This window comes from Bombyx mori, chromosome 17 (genome assembly GCF_030269925.1).
Source record: "Bombyx mori chromosome 17, ASM3026992v2".
Classification (NCBI taxonomy): Eukaryota; Metazoa; Arthropoda; class Insecta; order Lepidoptera; family Bombycidae; genus Bombyx; species Bombyx mori.
This window is the reverse complement of record NC_085123.1, coordinates 12,828,367-12,851,758: the sequence shown is the minus strand read 5'-3', so window position 1 is coordinate 12,851,758 and position 23,392 is coordinate 12,828,367. Positions and strand designations below refer to the sequence as shown.

General features: G+C 40.7%; 1 protein-coding gene across 5 annotated transcripts in view; it reads right to left on the bottom strand.

Annotated features, from left to right (window-relative positions):
• Positions 1-23,392, bottom strand: part of LOC101745926 (ankyrin repeat and fibronectin type-III domain-containing protein 1) — a 79,310-nt gene that overhangs the window by 5,640 nt on the left and 50,278 nt on the right. For all 5 annotated transcript variants that reach the window (XM_038016713.2, XM_062673420.1, XM_038016708.2 and 2 more), the window contains 10 exons: positions 11,102-11,222; positions 10,302-10,409; positions 8,045-8,196; positions 7,537-7,734; positions 5,785-5,977; positions 5,265-5,397; positions 3,646-3,781; positions 2,826-3,031; positions 2,145-2,290; positions 200-1,736 (listed from right to left, as the gene is read on the bottom strand). In XM_038016713.2, coding sequence (XP_037872641.1) covers positions 200-1,736; positions 2,145-2,290; positions 2,826-3,031; positions 3,646-3,781; positions 5,265-5,397; positions 5,785-5,977; positions 7,537-7,734; positions 8,045-8,196; positions 10,302-10,409; positions 11,102-11,222 — 2,930 coding nt within the window. The remainder of the gene's footprint in view (positions 1-199; positions 1,737-2,144; positions 2,291-2,825; positions 3,032-3,645; positions 3,782-5,264; positions 5,398-5,784; positions 5,978-7,536; positions 7,735-8,044; positions 8,197-10,301; positions 10,410-11,101; positions 11,223-23,392) is intronic.

The window sequence follows — 23,392 nt, the reverse complement described above, 5'->3', positions numbered from 1 at the left end:
ATGGCTTTGGTGGTTAGACTAGATCACGGCCCACCTGGTGTTAAGTGGTTACCCGAGCCCATAAACATCTACGACGTAAACGCCGCCACCCACCTTGAGACATGAGTTGTAAGGGTATTTTAACAGTACCTCTGGCAATGATGAGTATTTTAATCAAACTATTTCCGCAGCAAAAATGTTAAAAACAATGTTATTGTACCTGCAGTATCCCTGCTACCTGTTCCGAAGTCCGCAGTTCTGCAGGCCCCTTCACCACATCATCCACTTCACTCCTCGTCTCCTCAGTCTTAGGAACCTTATTGTTATACTCCGCGTCCTCTTGTGTCTCCAGAAGCGGTTGTCGCTTCACGCAAAGACTGTTCTTCGGGTATTCTTGACCAGTATCAGTGTATTCCACATCGGAACTCTTCACATTAGTCATACTCTTCGAGGTTATAACGCTGGAAAGAACACGATATTGCTTGGGACGGATTTTCAGAGGAACTGTCGTGATGGGGCAGCTCTGGCTCTCCGAGTCGCTGGATAGACTCTGAACGGACTCAGAGACGTTTCCTTTGGACGCCCTGACGCTGATCATGCTGCCGGGGTAGTAGCCTTTGACCGTGAGCAGCGGGCTGGAGGAGTTCGACGAGCTCGCGTTGATGCTGTGAGGCCGCGGCTTCGGTTCAACGTTCTCATTCTGAAGCACCAGGGTATCCTCACTTCTGGACGGCGGGAGGCGATTGCTGCCGATACTAGTATGAGATCCGGATGATTTGATATCGAACTGGGAGTTACTGCTCATGTAGTTCGTGCTAGACTGGGTGTATTGGGAGTCCGCGCTGCCCTTCCTGGCGTATTTCATGGCTTCATCGTTGAGCATCTGCGCGCTGCTCAGATTTAGCGTGGAAACGGACGTTTGTCTCGGAGCCAAGCTGAGTTGCTGTTCGGATTTGCTGAATTCCGGGTGCAAGTTTGCGTGATTCCCGTTGCCGGCTGGCCCGGGCCAGGATCCTCGGCCCGGAGAGGTTTTGGTGATTTTTCCGTCTCTCGACGGTATCTGAAGGAAGTCCTTCAACTTGGACTCCCTATCCAGGGTCTCTATGTCGGGACCGTCAATCGTTTGCGTCGGAGTCTTTTCTAGAACGTGCTTGAGCAATATACCGGAGCTTTGGGCGGCCTTGTCTTTGTCCCTGGCGAAACATATTAGATCCATTAACCACCGTTCCGCCTTCCAAACGGTATTCAAAGTGTTCTGTAGATCTTCTAACTTAGCGAGCCTTTCTTTGGCAGTCTGAAGTTCCGTGCACGAGAAGGCTTCTCTGTGCGAGTGAGCGGCTAGGGCCAAGTCCAGTTCGAGGACACAGCTGAGCTTAGAGTATTTATTGAGGATATTCGTGTGGTAAGTCTGCAGATGAATCATCTCGAAAGCTTGTATCGGTAAGCTGAGCAGATCGCCTTTCTGGAGCAGTATCTCCTTCTGTCCTGGGACTGAGCAGGCTTGTTCGGCCGGCGGGCATATCATCACGAAGCTGACGTCATTGTTCAGCTCTATGACTTCCAAGTCATAGATTCGGTGGGAAGCTACACTGTCTATAGGGATATCCATCTCTTTGAAGAGTCTTCTTGCAGCAGCGGCTATGTTGTCGAAGAACATCTCTTGAGATTCTGATGGCTTCTCTGAGTTGTTAATGGAGGGGATCTGTTGGGTGTCATCCGATCTGCCCGACTGATTTCTTAAGTACTCCCATTCTTCACTGAAAAGAGCAAAGAAAAAAAAAGATTGTAAAATGAAGTAGGTAAAACAGATAACTACCCACAATTCTACAAAATTAAGGCATCTGTTTGTTTACAGTTGCGGCTTCGAGAGCATTCTCCCGGCGCCCACAGTGTTGATGTTGCATAATCTGTGCGTACCTTGCTAAGTTACGTCACACCGCCACCAGAGGGCGTTGCTTAGCTTCGATACTAAATGCGTGTTGCGCTAACGAAATCGAAGTATCCAGAAAGATCCACAGTCCAAAGCCCTTGTTTTTTTTATTGCCCTTGTAGGCAGACGAGCACACGGCCCACCTGATGGTGAGTGGTTACCGTCGCCCATGGACTTTAGCAATGCCAGGGGCAGAGCCAAGCCGCTGCTTAACTTTTGTACTAAAGCTACTCACGCTGAGACGTGCGGGTTGTCTCGGACCCTGGTGTGAGGCGGCACGTTGGGAGCGCGCGCCGGAGCCACGATCCGGACCACCTCCACCGAGGACTGCAGCTTCAGATAGCCGAGATACAGCCCGCGTGATAATTGCACTCTAGACACCTGCATCATAAAGTTGTAATTACAATGGAGTTCAAAAAGTATTCATTCAGTCATTTATTTACATACTAGCTTTTGCCCGCAACTTCGTGGAATAGTTCACAAATAATGCTTTATTCTAGAACAAATTTGGTTAGCATAAAAAACGTTATAGTGAGCCAATCTTAACATATAGACATATGTAGTCTTAGAACTGTAGGATTAGTAAGAACGGAACGCACGAAAACAGTGCAACGGAGCGTTAAGATGTGAGTGTAAGAGAAAACGGCTTTCCGTTTTCTCTTACACTCACAAAGAGAATGACAAGAATGAAAGAGAGAAGAGAATGACAGAGAATTGAAAGATGGCGAAGACGTTTGAAAAATGAGCAAGACGTAATAAAAGTGTTAATTATAAATTATTATTATATTAGAAGATTTTGGAACAGTGTAACTTTTATTTTATGCGTTCCTATTCTACAGAACTCATGTTTGAAAGTGGTTAGCGGCACAAACGTGGTAGCGGTACATCGAAGCAATAAAACCATATATATGATTACCTGATGGTACGCGATCTGTTCGTGCACGGAAGCCATGAGGAGTTCCCCTATGGTGTTGTCCTCGCTCAGCACTCGCCGCCTCAGCTTGGACACGGGGGCCCACCTCGAGTTCAGCGCGGACACAGACTTCGCAGATTTAACGCTGTTCACGCAAGAGAGCACCACTGTGCCGTGGGAGTCTCTTAGGGGCTTGTGGAATAACTGACCTGGAACATCAAGTACCTCTGCTTTACTGGTGAGACGTATTTTGAATCCTCACGGGTATGTACTACCGGTTTGAAAGGGGCATATTGTTTTGTTTTTTATGACGTAAATGCCCCGATATCTCAATGTGGGTCCTTGAGATATCAGTTCTAAGGTCTCAAGTATAGTTACAACGGCTGCCCCAACCTTCAAACCGAAACGCATTACTGCTTCACGGCAGAAATAAGCAGGGCGGTGGTATCTACCCGCGCGGACTCTCAAGAGGTCCTACCACCAGTAAAAGTCTGAGATTAAAAGTCTGGTCTAGTGTTGAGACTTTATCATGATTTCTACGGCAACCGATAATTCCGGCTTTGGAATGAGCTTCCCTCCACGGTGTTTTCCGAGCGCTATGACATTTCATTCTTCAGACGAGGCCTGTGGAGAGTATTAAGCAGTAGGCAACGGTTTAACTGTGTCCCTGGCATTGTTAAAGTCCATGGGCGACGGTAACCACTCACATTCAGATGGGCCGTATGCTCGTCTGCCTACAAGGACAATTAAATAAAGCATCGGGTGCAATTGTGGAGCTTTGTCGCATTTCCACCCTGCACGATTGTTTTAATTGCTATATTACCTAAGTCCTGCACTCCGAGAGCGGACTGCATCTGGGCGGCGGCCGTCAGTAGCTTCAGTCTGAAGTGTATGGACGATGACGTATGCTTCTCCATGTCTGAGCGCAGAGACTTCACGTCGTCCCAGGAGCATGACACCTGCGGATTACGCGACAGTCAGATATATGACAATGTCAATGGGAAATGACCTTTTTTTTTATTGCTTAGATGGGTGGACGAGCTCACAGCCCTTCTCTTCTCTTCTATATCGTTCCCTCACTAATGAGGATCGCGACGACATGCGACGTACTTTCAATGTGCTCGATCACGGGTGGCATGGACTGCATGGTGCAGACTACCACCGAGTGCTTCTCTTGCTAGATCTGACTATCTGGCTGGTGTTCTGCCCACGGCGCGCTTGCCCTCTATGCGACCCGTAATTATGAGCTTCTCTAATTCATGTCTGGGAGACCGCATGATGTGTCCGAAGAAGCTCATAACACGTTCCAGGCACATGGAAGAGAGCCTATTACGGATGTCTAGCTGCCTTAGAATGGACTCGTTTGTTCTCATGGCAGTCCACGTGGTGTTAAGTGGTTACTGAAGCCTATATTCATCTACAACGTAAATGCGCCACCCACTTTGAGATATAAGTTTTAAGGTTTCAAGGATAGTTACAACGGCTGCCCCACCCTTCAAACCGAAACGCATTACTGCTTCACGGCAGAAATAGACAGGGTGGTGGTACCTACCCGCGCGGACTCACAAGAGGTCCTACCACCAGTAATTATACGCAAATTAAAATTTTTGCGGGTTTGATTTTTATTACATGACCTTCCTTAAATGTGAAGCTTCTTCCTTTACATTCTATTAAGTGGGGTCGGCAAAGCGAATTCTTCTATTCCATTATATTCTACGAGAAGTCATTTCATCACTCACTTCTCTCTCTCTCTAATATCGTCATTCACATACTCTATTCATGTTTTCTTCGATCGGCCTCTTCCCCCTCTACCTTTCACTACCATTTCCATACATCTCCTAGTCACATGTATCTTCTCTCTACGCATCACATGTCCATACCACGCTAACCGTCCGCTCTTTAATTTATCAATCTCTGGGGCTACTTTCACGCTTCCTCTGATATACTCATTCCTTATCTTGACCATTCTTGTCACTCCACACGTCCATCTCAACATTCGTATCTCGCAAACTGTTAAATCTTATTATTTGACTCACATAAGCCAGTTAATTATAAATATAATTTATTAATTGTTGAGTGATGTAACAAGTGCCCCGGGTATATTGACCGCGGGATCTTAGGAGCAGACAATTCAGTGGGAATTGAACCCACGACCTTCAATGGAACAGTCAGGGGCGCTAACTATGGCACCAGAGAGTCAGTAAAATTGTACTCTTAACACATTTTTACTGACTATTCCGAAATATCTTTGGTATGTCATTATCCTAAAGGACCTTTCGAAAGCACTTTGGGCAGCGGCTTGGCTCTGCCTCTGGCATTGCTAAAGTCCATGGACGATGGTAACCCTCACCATCAGGTGGGCCGTATGCTCGTCTGCCTACAAGGGCAATAAAAATAAATAAAAAAAGCACTCGAGTTTTATATGAAATCATTTTTAATTACCTTCATTAGCCAATGGAAATCCGTGTAGATACAGGTGGGGTAGGTTTCGTCAACTTCGATGACCGGCAGGAACTCTTCGCTGGTCACCAACACTTTATCCTCGTGGTACAGAATGCACGCGAGGTAGACGCCTCTGTAAACGTATTATGATTTTAAATTTGACCACATATTAAAAAAAATTATCGGCTTTTATGATCCTTGGAATCATAATCATTAGTCTTCATGATTATCATCGACGGCTCCCACTCGTCTACTGTGGAACACAGGCTTCAGGATCCAGTGAACCGTCTGTGCAAGAGATCGGGGGCCTTACGTAGGCAGATTAGCGGTCTTCACTCATGGAAGTAAAAGTTAAAGGAACTATCAATGTATTACAACGGTAGGCAGCGGCTTGGCTCTGTTCCTGGCATTGCTGAAGTCCATGGGCGATGGTAACCACTTACCATCAGTTGGGCCATATGCTCGTCTGCCTACAAGGAAATAAAAAAAAATGTCATCGGTTCTGTTTGTTAGCGTATACCTTCTCAAGTTCTTCTGGAACTTGCTGGCAGCGGTGAAGAGTTGTCGTATGGTGGCAGTCTTCTTCCGCGGCACCCGGGGCGGGCCGGGGGGGCGGGAGCGCGCGCCCGCCGCCGCCGCCCACAGCGCCTCCAAGGCAGCCGCCGCGTCGCCCGCCTCGCCGCGCGACACGCGACACGACACGTCACGCCAACCTGGTGACGCGCATCGAGAATGTACAGGCTGTGGTGAGACGTGAAACCGAAGGCAATACTGGAACAAACTAGTACCCTAACGAAGAAACGTATTTATATAAACTAGTGGTCCCGCAGTATAATTAAATAATTGAAATTATAAGTTTGAGCATTATTATGGTTCTATTGTCAAAGACTATTATACTTCTATGATCACAGATTTCGACAAGTCTACACTATAGACAAATAATATTGAACATAATAAATATTCTCAATTTGACTTTAAACTTTAAGCAATAACAAAAGTTTGACAATAAACAAAGAGTATATTGATATATGTATGAGTGGCAAATACATTGTAATGTGTATAATACTTTTTTTATTGATTTAAGGTATTATTAAAGCATAATTTAAAAAAAAAATTCATTCTGCACTCCTTCTCTATATTCTCTATAAGTGTGGGAAATTTCATACACCTTCGTCCGCTCAATTTTCGTAAAAAGGGGTAATTTTTTTTGGGTTTATACTGGGTGTTAGGAGACCGCTTCCGAGAACGAAGTCAGATCATAGTACTAATGACACCTTTAATAATGGGACGGGCAAAAACGGTCGTGACTTAAAAAAAATCTTATTTTTAAAGCGTTTTCCTAGCATTATTTAAGCTCCATCATGTTAGTGTAGCTAAATGAAACGATACTTTCATAAAAAAAACATTTCTTTAGTTTAAAAAAAACCAGCAATGAAACACAAAATCAAAAACAGCTGATGCTCGGATCAACGAACGCCCGGGCGCGGTGCTTCTTTTACACGCACACCGGTGCGGTGCTGATACCGCGCTCCCCAAAAATGACAACTTTGTAGGTACAAAATTATCGTTTTCGGAAGCGGTCTCCTAACACCCAGTATAGATAAATGCTCACGCCATGAACCAGCAATGAAGGCGTCCTCCGATTTATTTTTATTACATTGCGTGCAGTTCAGTCGTCACAATACAAAAGAAATCAAACATAATTTCTAGTATTATCTTATTTAGGATCATCCATTATCATTTTCACTTTAGATCACAACTATAATCATTACAACTTGTATCAATCCTAAACTTGTACTGTGGAGGACAAAACTATTAAAAGACAATTTTCATAGTCAAGCTAAATCCCGGATTCGTATCCGAATATTATTGAGTAGATGTTCCCGCAAGAGACAGAAAGGATTCAACTTTCTTCAAATTATTTCCGGACTTCGTTTTCCATGGTAATTAAAAAAAACCCTGATATTTGGGGGACATTATTATACGTCTATAATATCATATCTTGGCAGTTTCTCACGATTTTACCTTTAGGTAAAACTTACGTGAAAACGTTGTCGCATCTGCTCCGAGTCTGAATCCCTTCACAACTTTCACCCGTTTAGGTAAAATATCTGATTCTAAATCACACTATGTTCAAAATAAGGTCGTACCTACGTCATCAATCCAAAAACGAACATCATAAAATTACTTTCACTAAAATTGTCTAATCTCTAACAATAAAAACAAAGACCTAATTATCTTTAACCGATAGACAGAACTATATTAGACTTACTGCTCGGCACGACACTTCTGGGTACAGAAACGCTGAACGGCCCCCAACCCTTGATGTTCCCGGCGGCAGCCCTCAAGAAGTATCGCCTGCCCCGCGTGAGGCCCGTGATCAAGGCTTTGGTGCCGACGTTAGCGCCCGATGAGGTCAGCTCACGGACCCCGCACACGTTAGAGAAATCGGCTCGCGATGACCACTCCACTGTAATTAATAGAGAATGATGATATATACGTCCTTTGTGCACGATATTAAGACGCATCCGCTTTTTCAAGCCCGCACAGGTAGGTGACCAACGTTCTGACTATATCTGCCGTGGAGCACTAATGCCTTTTGATCCGAAGAGGAAAAAGCCATTGTAGTGTAAAGACTGAGACTTAGAGCTCATGCATAAAGATGGGCGAAAGCAATTACGTTATTGAGGTCTATGTGCTCCGTTGACCACTTAACTAGTTGAGCCATGAGCTCATCCATCTATCTAAGCAATAAAAAAGCGGGTAGTTTAATATATTACCTTTAAACTTAGTAACGGCCGGTAAGTCTTCAAGGGATGCTGGTTTGGCGTCTCTTAACCGGACCGTGACCGCGTGAGATCCACAGACCTCCAGATCTGGTGCGTTTGGCGCAAGAGGCACACGAAGCTGTTGCCAGCCTTGGACAAGACGTCTAAAATGCAAATCGTTGAGCCATTAATTAGATAAACTTGTGGATTGGGCGTACGGTAATGGACGTACCATTTTTATATAATAAAGAATAAGTAATGGAACGGTTTTTCCTCCAACCGTTCGTAGCCTTAGAAGCTATCCTACGCTCTGCCTGTTAGCTGAGCTCACAGGGCTCAACCTGAGAGTTTGATAACACTGACCGTAACAAGAATCTTTCGCAGAATCTACCATCGGATCTGAATCGCGACTCACTGAGAAGACCCGGTGAGTAGCTCAATGGGTTAGAAAAGGGTTATGAAAGATTAGCAAATATATTATAATCGACATTATTATTTTATACGGTTTTAAAAGACCATTTCCTGTTGCTTCTCGCACTTATCTGTGGTGATGGAAAATACCAAATGTGTATTTTAAAATATTAGGTATAGTTTGAATTGGCAGTTTTATGACGTCAACTTAGCCAATATTAATTGCTGAATTTGTCATTTAAAACAACAATTACAAGGAAATTTAATTTATTCAACAAATTCGATTCATTTAATTCGACTGTTGTGTCGCTTTACGTACGTGTTGAACGTCGAATAAATTTCAGGTTATCGCCGACTCTAAAAATAAAAGCAGTGAAAAAACCGTAGAGTACTAGTTTTTTTTTTAATTCTTTTTTTTTTATTGCCTTTGTAGGCAGACGAGCATACGGCCCACCTGATGGTGAGTGGTTACTGTTGCCCATAGACTTCAGCAATGCCAGGGGCAGAGCCAAGCCGCTGCCTACCGCTTAATACTATCCACAAGCCTCGTTTGAAGAAGGATATGTCATAGCGCTCGGGAAACACCGTGGAGGGGAGCTCATTCCATAGCCGGATGGTACGTGGCAAAAAAGACCTCTGGAAACGCACTGTGGATGACCGCAGTGGCTCCAGGTTGTATGGATGAACTCTACTCCGATGGCGGGCGGCGCGATGGTAAAAACGAGATGCCGGTATCATCTCGAACAATTCCTCAGAGCACTCCCCGTGGAACATACGGTACAAAATACAGAGGGAACCGAAGTCCCTCCGCAGACCCAGAGGTTCCAAACGATCCGTGAGAATGGGATTATCGACAATCCGAACGGCCCTCCTCTGTATGGAGTCAAATGGAAGAAGCTGGTATTTGGGAGCCCCGGCCCAGAGATGGGAGCAGTACTCCACGCGAGGCCGGACTTGTGCTTTATAAAGCAAAAGTCTTCAATTCTTAATTCCTGTAGTTAAGTCAATTTTCATTTATCTGAATATGTTATACTGTAATCTGGTAATGAAAACTGTAATGAAATGCCACTGCCTCAGTTCCACTTAATGCTATCAACGCAAATGAGAATTAACTTTATCTATGCACAGTAAAAAAAAATTTTTTTTTCATATATATTTTTTTTTTTGCAAATCACATCACTATTAGGGAAAGATATTGGAACAAAGTATTATGGAGCTAGAGGAAGATCTCTACAATAGAGAATATCTATATTTTATGATGAGGTCATTGAAATTAATGTGTGTAGTTATAAATAGTATAAGTTTAACCAATTATACCCCGCAGATAGGCCACAGGGTCCTACGTCAGAAATAGATGCCTCAGCTTCTGCATTCTAGGTCCAAGAACCCGCGGTAGACCCAAGAAACGTTGGTTGGATGTGGTAAAGGCGGATATGGAGCAGAATAGCTTCACCCAGAAGGAGAAGAACGGGCAATGTGGAGGGGTTTAAGTTGAAAAGCGGTCCCTGACACTAGACCGGACAAAACGCCACAAAGAAGAAGAAGAAGACTCGCATCAAGACACCTACTGTTACCGTTGGTTAACTATAAACAAAGGAATAGAAGAGTTTTCTGACGAGTTTCAAGAAGTGCTCTGAGGAACTGTTTGAGACGGTCTCATCGTCTCTTTTTATTATACCATCGCACCACCCGTCACATTACGTATCCAGAATTCTGCCACCTACCATTCGACTTTGGAATGAATTCCCCGATGACACGTTCTACTTCAAACAAGGTTTGCGGAGAGCGATGGTAACCAATAATTACCAGGCGGACCGTGTGTTCCTGTCAATAAAAAAAATTGAATAATCGATCTTACTTGAGGGTTCTGACTCTTCTTTCCCAATGCTGTGCCTGTTTATCCTTTTCGGAGCCAGTCCCACCAGCACACCCGGTCGTGCCAGTGCCTTGACCACTAGCTGAAGATCTGGAATCGACATTCGGAAGCTTTAATTTGAATTGATATCTTATAGTCTGTATCAAGCGTAGTAAACTAGAGAACACATCGGCTTTATGTACGACCTTACAGAACAACTTGAGTGTGTAACAAGAATGTGAAGTCAGAACAGTTTATTTTGGCATATTAACCATCGAGTCCAATACCTTCCAGATGTTACATTTAAATGCTATCGTGAAATGGTGATCCTTAACTGGTGGAAGGGCGGTTTGTGAGCCCACCTTATTAGTTAGGTAGGTTGTACTGGAAAACTGAGACTTAGAACTTATGTCTCAAGCTGGGTAGTGGCGTTTATATTGATGTATATGGGTTCCAGTGACTATTTAACACCAGGCGGACCGCGCTCTCGCCAACCCACCTTTTTTTCGACCCAAGTTTCGCTACAATAACCGGTCTTGCGCAACTTGAACCGTGACTTTTAGTGGGTTTCATCGGTCTACCTCGTGGGTAGGCTATCCCTACAATATATTGCCAAAGTACACCCATCTTATTAATAAAAAAAAAATATGAAAGGACCCTACATTTCTCAGACATTTATCATTCATTAGTTTCTGCGTATGCAGATTAAAGATATTCCTTTAATTTGGAAATTTGTTTGTCTGTACTACTTTTCAAATAAATAATTACGTTCCATCGCAGTATTATTCGTTACAATATTTTACCTGGTACAAGCGTCATCGCGACATGGTCGCTCCGTTGCACATCCGATAACGTCATGTAGCTTGGACTCTGCGTCTCGGGCCAAGCGACGTAGATGGGCACCCAATGCTTCAGAGTTCTTAACTAGAGAAACAAAAAGCCATTGAAAGAACGAGTCCCTAATTAAGGCCATAATCTTACGAATTTCTATTACACAACTTTTTAATTTCAGGGTTTTCGTGTGTACTAGATGCATGAATGCACTGAATGAAGCTATCCTCGTATGTATTGAGTATTTTGAATAAATCATTATAATTTTTGGAACGTAGTTCCATATCGCACGTTTCGTTCGTGGGCTGAAGGGTTAGATCGAAAACCACCAACATATATTCAACATCTTGTTTTTACTAGACTTACATCTACGAGAATATGCCAAAATACTTTGTATATTTATAACTAGCGACCCGCCCTCGCTTCGCTTCGGAAACTGTAATTTATTATTGATTTCTACACTATTTAATGGATGTTATTATACATATAAACCTTCCTCTTTAATCACTCTATCAAAAAAAAACGCATCAAAATCCGTTGTGTAGTTTTAAAGATTTAAGCATACACAGGGACAGATATAGGGACAGAGAAAGCGACTTTGTTTTATATAAATACTATGTAGTGATAACAATTAATAAAATATATAGTGATAGTGAAATAATATTTCACAAATATTCCGGAAATTTATTGGCAATACCAACTTTATTCGCATCTATTCACATGCTTTAATTCGCTTAATTATTTTATACTGAATATTTATTTTTTATTTAATAATTACTTAATTACATTAGCAACACACATAAAAGATATATCAAAAGGAACTACGTTGCAAGCGGGTGTCCGTGAAACACCCCTCTCCATTTTTTTCAATACTTCGCCACCTCATTCAGTATGCTCTTGATGTTGGATTTTGAATAACACGAGACAAATTCGAGTCAATATAACTATTGTAACATTCCTTAAAACCAAAACTCTGATTTATTGTATGTGAAATATATGTATTATTTACAACAGGAATCTTCTAAGCTCTTTTCGTCCTCTGAACAATTCAGTTAAACACGTCCAGTTGCGTTATGCGGTTTAAAAATCCTCACACAGGTTGCTGCCCTACCCTTCAGTTTGAAGGGTGGGGAACTTGTAACTATACTGAGACCTTAGAACTTATATCTCAAGGTGGGTGGCGCATTTACGTTGTAGAACTCGTCCACCCATCTAAGCAATAAAAAAAACACTCAAACACTATGTCCTGGTGCGGTAGTCAAAAACGCATTCTTTCGCGAAGGCGACTATGTCCGCATTTATATGGGCATTTAGGCACTGTAAAGAAGTTGAATTTTCCCTCAAAAAGACATCACACGAACTGGCTGGAAGTCCTTTAAAGTATTCCCGCCATCAACGTGTAAACTTGCTGTAAGATTAAAAACCGTGTAGTACAGTAGGTAATTTCGGCAGCATCAGCGACAGATTCAATAAACGTGGGACGTCGTATAATTTGTTTTATCGTGCCGAGACCCGATTGAGTTTTGTTTCGATTCGACATCGAACGTCAGGAAATGGTGTCTGTCGGTGAATCTAGCTATTTATACGATTCTCGGTTTGGTTCGACTAGAACAATCAGATTTGGGAATTAGGAAACGGTGGTCAATGGTTCGGTTCACCGACTAGATATAAGAATAGTGTAACAAATCGAAGGGTGAAGGTAAGGAATAATCTGAGCTTAGCATCAGTAGAGCGTATAAACTTGGAGAAATATTTATGTATGGCAAAACTATCGGATTAATTTAAAAGACTTTGACTGCTTCGGTTGGAGCTGTCTTGTTTTATTGTAGTTCTTCTTCTTCCTAGCGTTTTCGCGGTCTGGTGCTGGGGTCCGCTTTCCTACTTAAACTCCTCCGTTTTGCCCGGTCTTCGGTATCCTTCTGGGTGAGGTTATTCTCCTCTAATATGGAGGTATTTACCACATCCATCTCTTGGACCTACCGCGAGATGTTGGACCTGGTACTTAAAAGTCGAGGAATCTATTTCCGACGTAGTCTAGAGGCCTGCGGCTTATGTGGCCGTACCATCGGAGACGACTTTTCTGCAGCTTATTTGCTACGTCACGAAATCCAACGCTACTGCGAATGTAGTTGTTACGAATGCGATCTAGTCGTGTTAGATTTATATCCCAATTATGTTCCATATTAAACTAGCTCACATCTAGATTAGCTGTAGCTTATCTGTATATAAAAGGACATAGCATGCCAATGAAAATATTTAAGCATTTCTTTTTTCATACAACAATAAAGTTTTGCCGCAAAGTATTGAAAAAAATAAAATAATAAGTCACCTTTACATGCGTAATTATTTTATTTTTAAAGAATACCATACTATTAATAATAATTTCAATTTCGTAGCTCAATTTGTCATTCTCTCAGTGTTCAAATATTTGGGAGCACACTTTGTTTGGTGAAAAACAATAGACTGCGTGGGTGGGAACGCCCACCAAGTAACTTCTTTGATAAAAAAGTAATTTAAGTTTTCCATATAAGTAAAATATTGAAATGTTGCCGAAGCTGGTGTTTTGTGGCTGGAATGTGAAAAGAAGTTTTCTATGGCGTATCCGGATTGAAGGCGAGTAGTCTACCATATTAGCGAAGGGTAGGACCAGAGGGGAAACTAAAAACCAACCCTATATAATAATATGTATTAGAAATATTTAAACGCAGGACCTCTTTCTATTGTAGCTGCAATTCGTTTCAATTCCATTTACAAAGGTGGCCATGTTATTGAATACACTAAAAAATCGATAATGAACATGAATGACCACAAATTTACATATTTTAACTAATGTTCAGTTTCTAGTTTGTTGTGTTGTTTTATTAATTTATTCAATTTCATGCGCAAAGGTACAATGGCGGACTTAATGCCAGAGGCATTTTCTACTAGACAACCAAGGGTGCTGTGATAGGTGCATTCCTTTTTGCGAAAATAAGAAAATTGATAATAACATTATTTTTTCTTATAAAAGTAGGAACATACTTTCTCCATTTCGTTTTTAATTTATAAGACTAAAGCATTAAACTAAAAAGTCTGTTGACAGAGAGAAAAAAGATATTGAACGGTTTTTACTTTGTCTATTTACCTCTTCTTTATTGCTCGAGAAGCCCCTTGAAGTGAAGCAACCGAAATAAGTCGGGGAACTGACGAGATAATAAAACGGGAGATAAATTATTCACGGGCACGTTTCACGGGCAAGAATCCGTATGCGCTTTAACAATGATGCTCAAATCAAATTTCCGGGAGCATCGAGGACACGATGCCGTGTGGTGTAAGTTTTCGGTGCGATCCTTACAAAGGAACTGCCATTTCACACATTTGAATATCAGTATAATACAAATAATGTAAAACTCTATCTTGTGTTCTTATAAGTGGTGTTCCGAGGTTGGTCATAAACACTGAAATACACAGAGAACTAGGGATGCCTACAATAATGCAGGAAATCGCAAAATTTAAACAAAAACACCTCGAAAGATTGGAAAAGCACCCAAACAATCTGCTTGCCGCCTTGAAAAAACGAAGTTACTGTAAACGGCCCAAGAGAAAAGACGTCATATAGTTCAATGACACATCTTTAAATTTAGAAAAGATGGCTCGCTTGAGTCACGCTCTTACTTACTACGTAACAGGATGCTGACTGTAGATAATAAAGGGAAAAAAATTATCACACATTCGAAAGTGATGTGTTGAACTCAACACCTCACGCAGTCACGGTGACGCATCGCTATCGCCGCCTACAGGCACAACACTAGAAGTTTCCAGCCAGATTTTCTCAGTGGGTCGCGATTCCGATACGGTAGTCGATACAACGAAGCACTGCATGGTAAACAGTCGAAGCCGCCCTAAGCACGTCATTACGGATCCTCCCGATCAATTAACGGTGCTTTTAGGTACCACAAGCACCCGTCACCGTTCTCGCCGAAACCGTCGCTTGTGACGAAGGGTTCGGCGGGTAAATTAACCCACAGGCACTGCCTACTGAGGTGGGTCACGTTTCTAATCCGGTGGTAGATTTTGCGAAGCACTGCTCTTGCTAGGGCCAGTGCTAGCAGCACTCCGGTTTGAGCCCCGAGAGCTCACCTACACGCTAGGGTAACGCTGATATAGCCTCTCAAGGCTATCAACATAGGAAAGAAATAAAAAATAAGCACTGCTCTTGTTAGGGCAGTTGTTAGAAAAGTTTCTCTTGCCGAGACCTGTGAGCCGTCGTCTACCAGTCCGGCAAAACCCGAGGCAATTATTAGGAAAAGTACCTAGCTATCACCGTGATCCTACGCGATGCCGCCAAATAGGTATGGAGGACAAGGCCCCGTTTGGTGGCGATTGATGATTTTTAAACTACACGATCATTATTTTGTAATTTATTAACGATTACTTTTATTGCACTCGATCGATGTTCTAACTCAGTTGCAATTTAGTGAGGAAAGGACAGAAAAGACCTATTGACATCGTAACATGAATGCCTCTATCGAGTTGTAGACGCGGGGTCGCTGTCTCAATTCAGTCGTAATTGTTATCTACCCTTCGAAACAAAACTCACAATGACTTCTCAGCAAAAATAGATACAACGATAATTTCGGTATTTTTCTTAAACTAAAAATGTGCAACATGTTTCGTCAAGGTCACCCGTGTTGAACCAAACCATCAAATACAATGTAGGTACGCTAAGCCACGGGGAAAAGCATCAAATTGGATTCGTCCTTTAATGAACCAGAAACTTCAAACAGGTTACTCTGTATTCGGATCTCGTAGTGCATGACGTCATCATTCGTGCTTCAAACATCGCGACGAGAGCTTAAGAATTCCATCGCAAAGATAAGAGTTCTCCCTCTGTGCAGATAATGAGATCTGTCTGTTTACATCGAAGAGCCGAACGCAAATGTAATTCAGATTGCTGGAAATCTGTTTTATCGGGCACACGACGATAATCAGCTGCGAGTTATTGTTATTTTATTCTGTGTGATTCTTTCTATATCCACATATTGCTCAGTATTCTATTCAATCTTCAATTATAAGCTTTGGATAGCAAAAACACTTATGTTTCTCACTGTTATTAGGTTTTTTATGCGATGACATGTTCTATTCTATTTTCAGTGATTTTCTAATCTACATCTACACTAATATATAAATCTACAGTGGTTTTTACGGATGTTCCGTTATAACTACTAAACCATGCATTCGATTGACTTGAAACTTGGTGTCCATGTAGAAAATACATGTACTTAATGGATAGGCTAATATTTATATGAGTGTTGGACTCCCTACACCAGTTGCGGGGGCGTTAATGATGAGAATCTTTGTGGGGGTGAGAAATAATAATGTTAATTTTAAATGCCCAGCGAAGCGGACGGGTACAGCAAGTCACTTATATTTCTCATTGTTATTAGTTTTGTCATGCGATGACATGTTCTATTCTATTTTCAGTGATTTTCTAATTACCTTTATGTAACTATACTGAGACCTTAGAACTTATATCTCAAGGTGGGTGGCGCATTTGCGTTGTAGATGTCTATGAGCTTCAGTAACCACTTAACACCAGGTGGGCTGTGAGCTAGTCAAAAAAAAAAAACTGACACAGAGTTGCGCTTCGATGAAGACACTAAAGTCAAAAACGATAAAACATCACAGCGTGAATCCAGAATGAATGTGGAATGCTCCTCGAAACAGTATTTTAAATATTACTTACGTTGCGATAACGTATGAAATATTTTTTTTTTTTTTTTTTTTTTTATTGCCTTTGTAGGCAGACGGGCATACGGCCCACCTGATGGTGAGTGGTTACCGTCGCCCATGGACTTCAGCAATGCCAGGGGCAGAGCCAAGCCGCTGCCTACCGCTTAATACTCTCCACAAGCCTCGTTTGAAGAAGGACATGTCATAGCGCTCGGGAAACACCGCGGAGGGGAGCTCATTCCATAGCCGGATGGTACGTGGCAAAAAAGATCTCACACGTTCACAGATAACACACGTTCGGTGAAGCTAGTATAATCCTTTGAGGTAACAAGCAATGGGTAGGCAAAAATAGGGAATAGGGTTGTGTTCAATCAAAATATGAACATTAGAATTTTATTGTAAAATTGTAATGGTAACACCTAAGTCCTAAATAAATTAGCTAATTTTAAAATTTGCTTATGGCAACTCTCTCTTCCGTTCCTGTCTTTTAGCCCTGTGCATGGCAAATTGAATTATAATAATATTAAAATAAACGCGAATGTTCATTTTACAAGTCTGTATTTTATTTAAACTAGGGGCATAAAAATATATAGCACAAGCGTTTTCAGAATTAGTGATGCAGTAGTTAAACCAAAGTAGTTAAACCATCTTTGGAGCGAATAAACCACCTTTATTACATTATATCAATATTTCTGACCATTAAAATACAAACCCTATACCAGTGCAAAGGTGGTCAGTCGATTCTGATCGTCGGCAGTGTCGAAATAATAATAATAATTCATTTATTTATCATATAATCATAATCCATGAATAAAAAATAAAAAATAAACAAAGAATAATATAACAAACAAGTAAGTTTTCTCAACTAAGATTATGATGTTATTTCTAAGTGTTACAAATTCTATCTTATATTTATTTACCTAAGAGGTCATTATTTATTTTTTTATTCAGCAACCACCACTGAACCATGGTACAATGGTTCAAGTCATAAAGGTCTGCTAATTATTATTAATGCCTTCAGAATGCTGTTAGGGCTGACCCGGACCCGGGGAATCAGGGATGTGCACCGTTTCCGTAATAATATGAAGAAAAAAATAAAAATAAAACATCTACTATGTACTACGACCCGAGCCGATAAATCAATACAATACAGTTATAGGTCGAGAACTAAAGTCCCGAGGGCCCAGTCGCTTTCTTAGCTTGTTTGCGATTGTCTTCAAATAAAATAGAACAATCGAGAAAGTTCCCGTTATCGAGTTACAAGAGACACTACAAGTTTTTATATTGTATAGTCTTTGATGTGCATCACGGAGCCCGAGTAACTATTATTAGATTCGGTAAGCTAGTATTTGTCAAACATATTTTCTGTAGCCACAACAGTCCGCACGGGTAGGTACCACCACCACCGAGCCTATTTCCGCCGTGAAGAAGTAATCAGTTTCGGTTTGAAGGGCGGGGCAACCGTTGGTGCTGTAAAAAGTGAGACCTTAGAACTCCTGTCTCAAGGTGGGTGGCGGTATTTACGTTGTAGATGTCTATGGGGGCTTCGGTAACAACTTAACACCAGGTGGACCGTACGCTAGTCCACCAATCTAAGCAAAAAATAAATAAAAAACAGTTTAATTATTTTTTTTAATCGATCTGGGGACTTTGAGATAGATTTTGAGATTTTTGTCGTAATTATCTTGATAGTTTTTTTTTAATACCAATTCTAAAACCAAGCAGTGGATATCTAACAATAAAAAGAAAAATAATAAATAATTTTCAGAACAACCGACCGAACTTTCGATTATTTCTTGTGGTTGGTAGCCTGCAAAAAGACCGCTTTCGATGCTGAAATGAAAATAATCTACAACCTTTAACGGAGAACCATACTAATTGACTTTTTGGCGCGAACGCGAGGAATGTAGTTGTGTGATTTTTTTTTGTCTGTTTAGTGTTTCCTCAGGTTTAAATGTGTAATAATGGTGGTTTATTAACTGTTTTAATATCTGTGAAAGTGCACAAATGTGGGAAAATGAAACAAAGCCGCTGGACGTAACTTCTTGGGATCCTCCAAAAAGTCCACTGAAAAAATCTTAGTAAATGACCACCATTTTATTGAGATTATATTTCATCCCATATCATCTCATTTCATTTCATTTCATTTCATCCCAGTTGATTAATGTCTCAAATTAATCATCTTCATTTCATTTCACTCCATAATATCATTTTTCATAAAAATTTGAATACAAATTAAAATAAGACATGACTTAAAGGTCTTAGTTACCAGGTCATAAAATCCCTTAAAAAAAACATAGTAATTTACTAAAGTATTTCAAATACCCGCAACGTGGATGAAATAACGCTGACATCTGCACCCCCGCCTCCTTCAAGCCCGTAAAACTCATGAGTCAGTTATATTTTTAATTATTGTGTACATTGCGTGTTATTCAGCGAATATTATAGCTTTAAATCTTTTCCAAACTTTATTATTTCAGTGCGTCTGCAAGTCTAAGCTCTTTTTTCGTAAAGTACTTTATAACATATTTTTTTTTTTATTGAACCGCAATGTTACATAGTATAAAAGCCCGCTGAGTTTGTTTCGCCGGTTCTTCTCAGGACTGTGGCTTTTTTTGGAACCGGTGGTAGAGTTAAAATTGTTATTTATATTTTGACTTCAACACACTTGTGTTATACTGACATCTAAGTTGAAATAAATTATTTTGAATTTGAATTTGAATTTGAGTAATACGTGTCTTAATAATTTACTGTGACCCAATTCAAAAATTGACTCCCTTGTTGGTTTAATGGTTCAATTATCACTCAGTAGGAATGAGTTCAAAGTATTCGTGTTCTTCGATGACAAGATAAATTTTTTTATTGCATAGATGGGTGGACAAGCTCACAGTCCACCTGGTGTTAAGTGGTTACTGGAGCCCATAGACATCTACAACGTAAATGCGCCACCCACCTTGAGATATAAATTCTAAGATCTCAGTATAGTTACAACGGCTGCTACCACCAGTAGAACTGTTAGACTGTTAGACTCTTGATTTTGTCTCGGGTTTGTTTCCGGCATCAATAAAATTATGCCTATACATAGCAGTTCATAGCACTTTAGACATTCCCGATCCTGCGGACAGAATAGAATGCAGTCGACGTCGCCCAAAACACGTCATTTCGGATCCTCCCGATCCACTAACGGTGCTTTTAGGTATCGTTCTCGTCGAACCCGTCGCTTGCGACGGAAGGCTCGACGAGTAAATTAACCCACAGACACAGCCCACTGAGTTTCTCGCCGGATCTTCTCAGTGGGTCGCGTTTCTGATCTAGTGGGTGATTCTGCGAAGCATGGCTCTTGCTAGGGTTCGTGTTAGCAACGTCGTCAGGTTTGAGCCCCGTGAGCCCACCTACTAGTTAAGGTTACGCTGAAATAGCTTCTTAGGGCTATCAGCATAGGTAGATAAACAAAAAAAAAGCTCTAGAATTTAGCTAACTTGAAAATTTCGTCAAACTTTGATTAATTATCAACCGATACAATTAGATACCTAATGTATGAACGAAATCGAGAACAACGAGTAAATACAATGGCCATTTAAACTCGATTCTGCTCGAACAATTTCGGAAATCGATTGTTAAAACTAATCAAGCGAACGAATAAGCGCTTAAGATTCAATTCACAATCGATAGCGGTTTAAACGAGTCGCGTATTCCTATAGCCCATAAATTTAGTTTTAGTACCTATTTACTAATTATTCTTACTCTGCAGTTTTTCCCCAGGGGAAAAATTCCCCTTTTCCCTAACAGGATAAAAATTATATCTATATATAAAAATGAATTGCTGTTCGTTAGTCTCGCTAAAACTCGCGAATGATTGGACCGATTTGGCTAATTTTGGTCATGAATTATTCGTGGGAGTCCAGAGAAGGTTTAAAAGGTGAAAAAATATGAAAATGCTCGGAATTGTATAAAAACAAACAATTTTGTTTTTCCTTTGATGTGTCCCCCGTGGGACGGATTCCTTTTGTTTTTTTTTTAAAGTTTATTTTACACACAAAAGTTTAGGTCTTTTATTTATCGATTGAGGCGCTACGAAGTCTGCCGGGTCAGCTAGTAGCTTATAAAGAAAGGAGACTAGCACGTGATCTTAAATGGTTAATTATGACTTAATTAATTAATGACGAACTAAAACACCGGAAATTAAAAATGAAAGTGACGTGAGAAATTCGATTAGCTTGTTTATTCCGATTATCCAATTCGTTCATATTCAATTTATCCAAAACACGTTTATTTTGTGTTAATCGTCAGAAGAGCGAAATTTTTATATCGCTATGTGAAATGATATTTGGTTTAAGCGACATTCTTGCAACGTTATAGGAGAGCCATTTAAAGTTATTATATAAAAAAAATATTATAACAAAAAAACTTGTTCCGCTATTTAAATGGAGTAACCTTAATTTAAGTACAATTAAAAAAATTGATTGGTTGATGTTACTGGTGGCTGGACCTCTTGTGAGTCTCGCCTATTTCTGCCGTGAAGCAGTAATGCGTTTCGGTTTGAAGGGCGGGGCAGCCGTTGTAACTATACTGAGACCTTAGAGCTTATATCTTAAAGTGGATAGCGCGTTTACGGTGTATATGTTTATGGGCTCCGATAACCATTTAACACCAGGTGGGCTGTGAGCTCGTCCATCCATCTAAGCAAAAAAAAAAATGTTACTACCAAATAAGACAGACTGTTAATTAATTACAAAGATAAATGTAGCGTATTAAGCGATTTGCTTAAACCAAATAGCCTTTTCACCCCTCGATATGCACATCACCTATCTTATCATTGATCTGCGTCTAACAAAAAACTACGGCTTCTTATTTCCCGCTATATCTTGACATTGGAACACGCCATCGACACGCTCCGTTATGGCGATAAACTTCTCCAACAACACATCACACCTCTCAGATAGCGGGAAGCGAAACGATCGATTAGATAAACTATCGATTAAGATTGATTTCGTAAAATCTGACTTCGCTTTTTGTTCTTTATCGCGTCCCTACTTTCGTAACGTTTACTGACTCACAAACATCATCTCTCAATGGAATAAACAAATCAAAGTTTATAATATTGTATTTTTTTTCTATTTTTTTTTTATTTTTTTTATTGCATAGATATGAGGACGAGCTCACAGCCCACCTGGTGTTAAGTGGTTACTGGAGCTCATAGACATTTACAACGTTAATGCGCCACACACCTTGAGATATAGTTCTAAGGTCTCAGTATAGTCACAACGGCTGCCTCACCCTTCAAACCGAAACGCATCACTGCTTCACGGCAGAAATAGGCGGAACGGTGGTACCTATCCGTGGGGACTCACAAGAGGTCCTACCACCAGTGATTACGCAAATTATAATTTTGCGGGTTTAATTTTTATTACACGATGTTATTCCTTCACCGTGGAAGTCAATCGTGAACATTTGTTGAGTACGTATTTCATTAGAAAAATTGGTACCCGCTTGCGGGATTCGAACACCGGTGCATCGCTACACACGAATGCACCGGACGTCTTATCCTTTAGGCCACGACGACTTCTTAAACTGCCTTTTCGCATTGTTCATCCCTTCGAGTTTAGCGGGTATTGTGGCATTATTGACTTTTAAAGAAAAATTTCATACATCAATGAATCATAGATAAGCATCATCATGTGTCATTTATACGGATTGCCGAGGATGCGTAATGTTTATTGAACTTATATATTTATGTATGTTGCATTCTTTGGGATATTCTATATATTCAACATAATATAATTTTTTTTTTATTTTTTATTGCGGAGTTGATTGACGAGCTCACAGCCCACGACACAGGTTTTAAGTTATAAGTGGTTACCGGAGCCCATAGACATCTACAATGTAAATGCCACCACCCACCTTGAGTCATGAGTTCTAGATCTCAGTATAAATACAGCGGCTACCCTACCCTTCCAAACCGAAACGCATTACTGGTGGTGGTGGTGGTACCTACCCGTGCGGACTCACAAGAGATCTTATCCCCAGTAAAAGAATATCAGTAAAGTTGTATTTACGTATAAGACGTTTTTCAATTTTCGTTCGGCTTAATTTTATTGAAATCAATTATAGAGTTACTTCGTTGGGTCCTTTGGTTAATCGCTTTCACGTTTAAATATTATATTATATAATTTACTACCAGTAAATTGTGCTACCATAGCAGGATGTATAGTGAGCCGTTTATGGAAGAACCGCCCTTTTATCCATGATTGGCGTGAAACAATTTGACTTTTATATCCACTGGCAGGATTGCTGCTATTACAATGTAAATATCAGCCAAGAATGTGTCGAAAAAATAATCTTTTGTCATTTACGAACATATCTTTTAATCAAAAGGAAAGACAGCAGGCGTTCGTCGAGTGAGATTCATCAAAATAAACAGAGTTACGGTAACAGGCTTGTAACAGGTGCGGCAAACGCGAAAAGTTTACTTTTGTCCCGACAAAATACGGGAAAATTATCATTTATGTAAGTATTTAGACAACGGAGGCAGATTTAAATAAAATATGCCA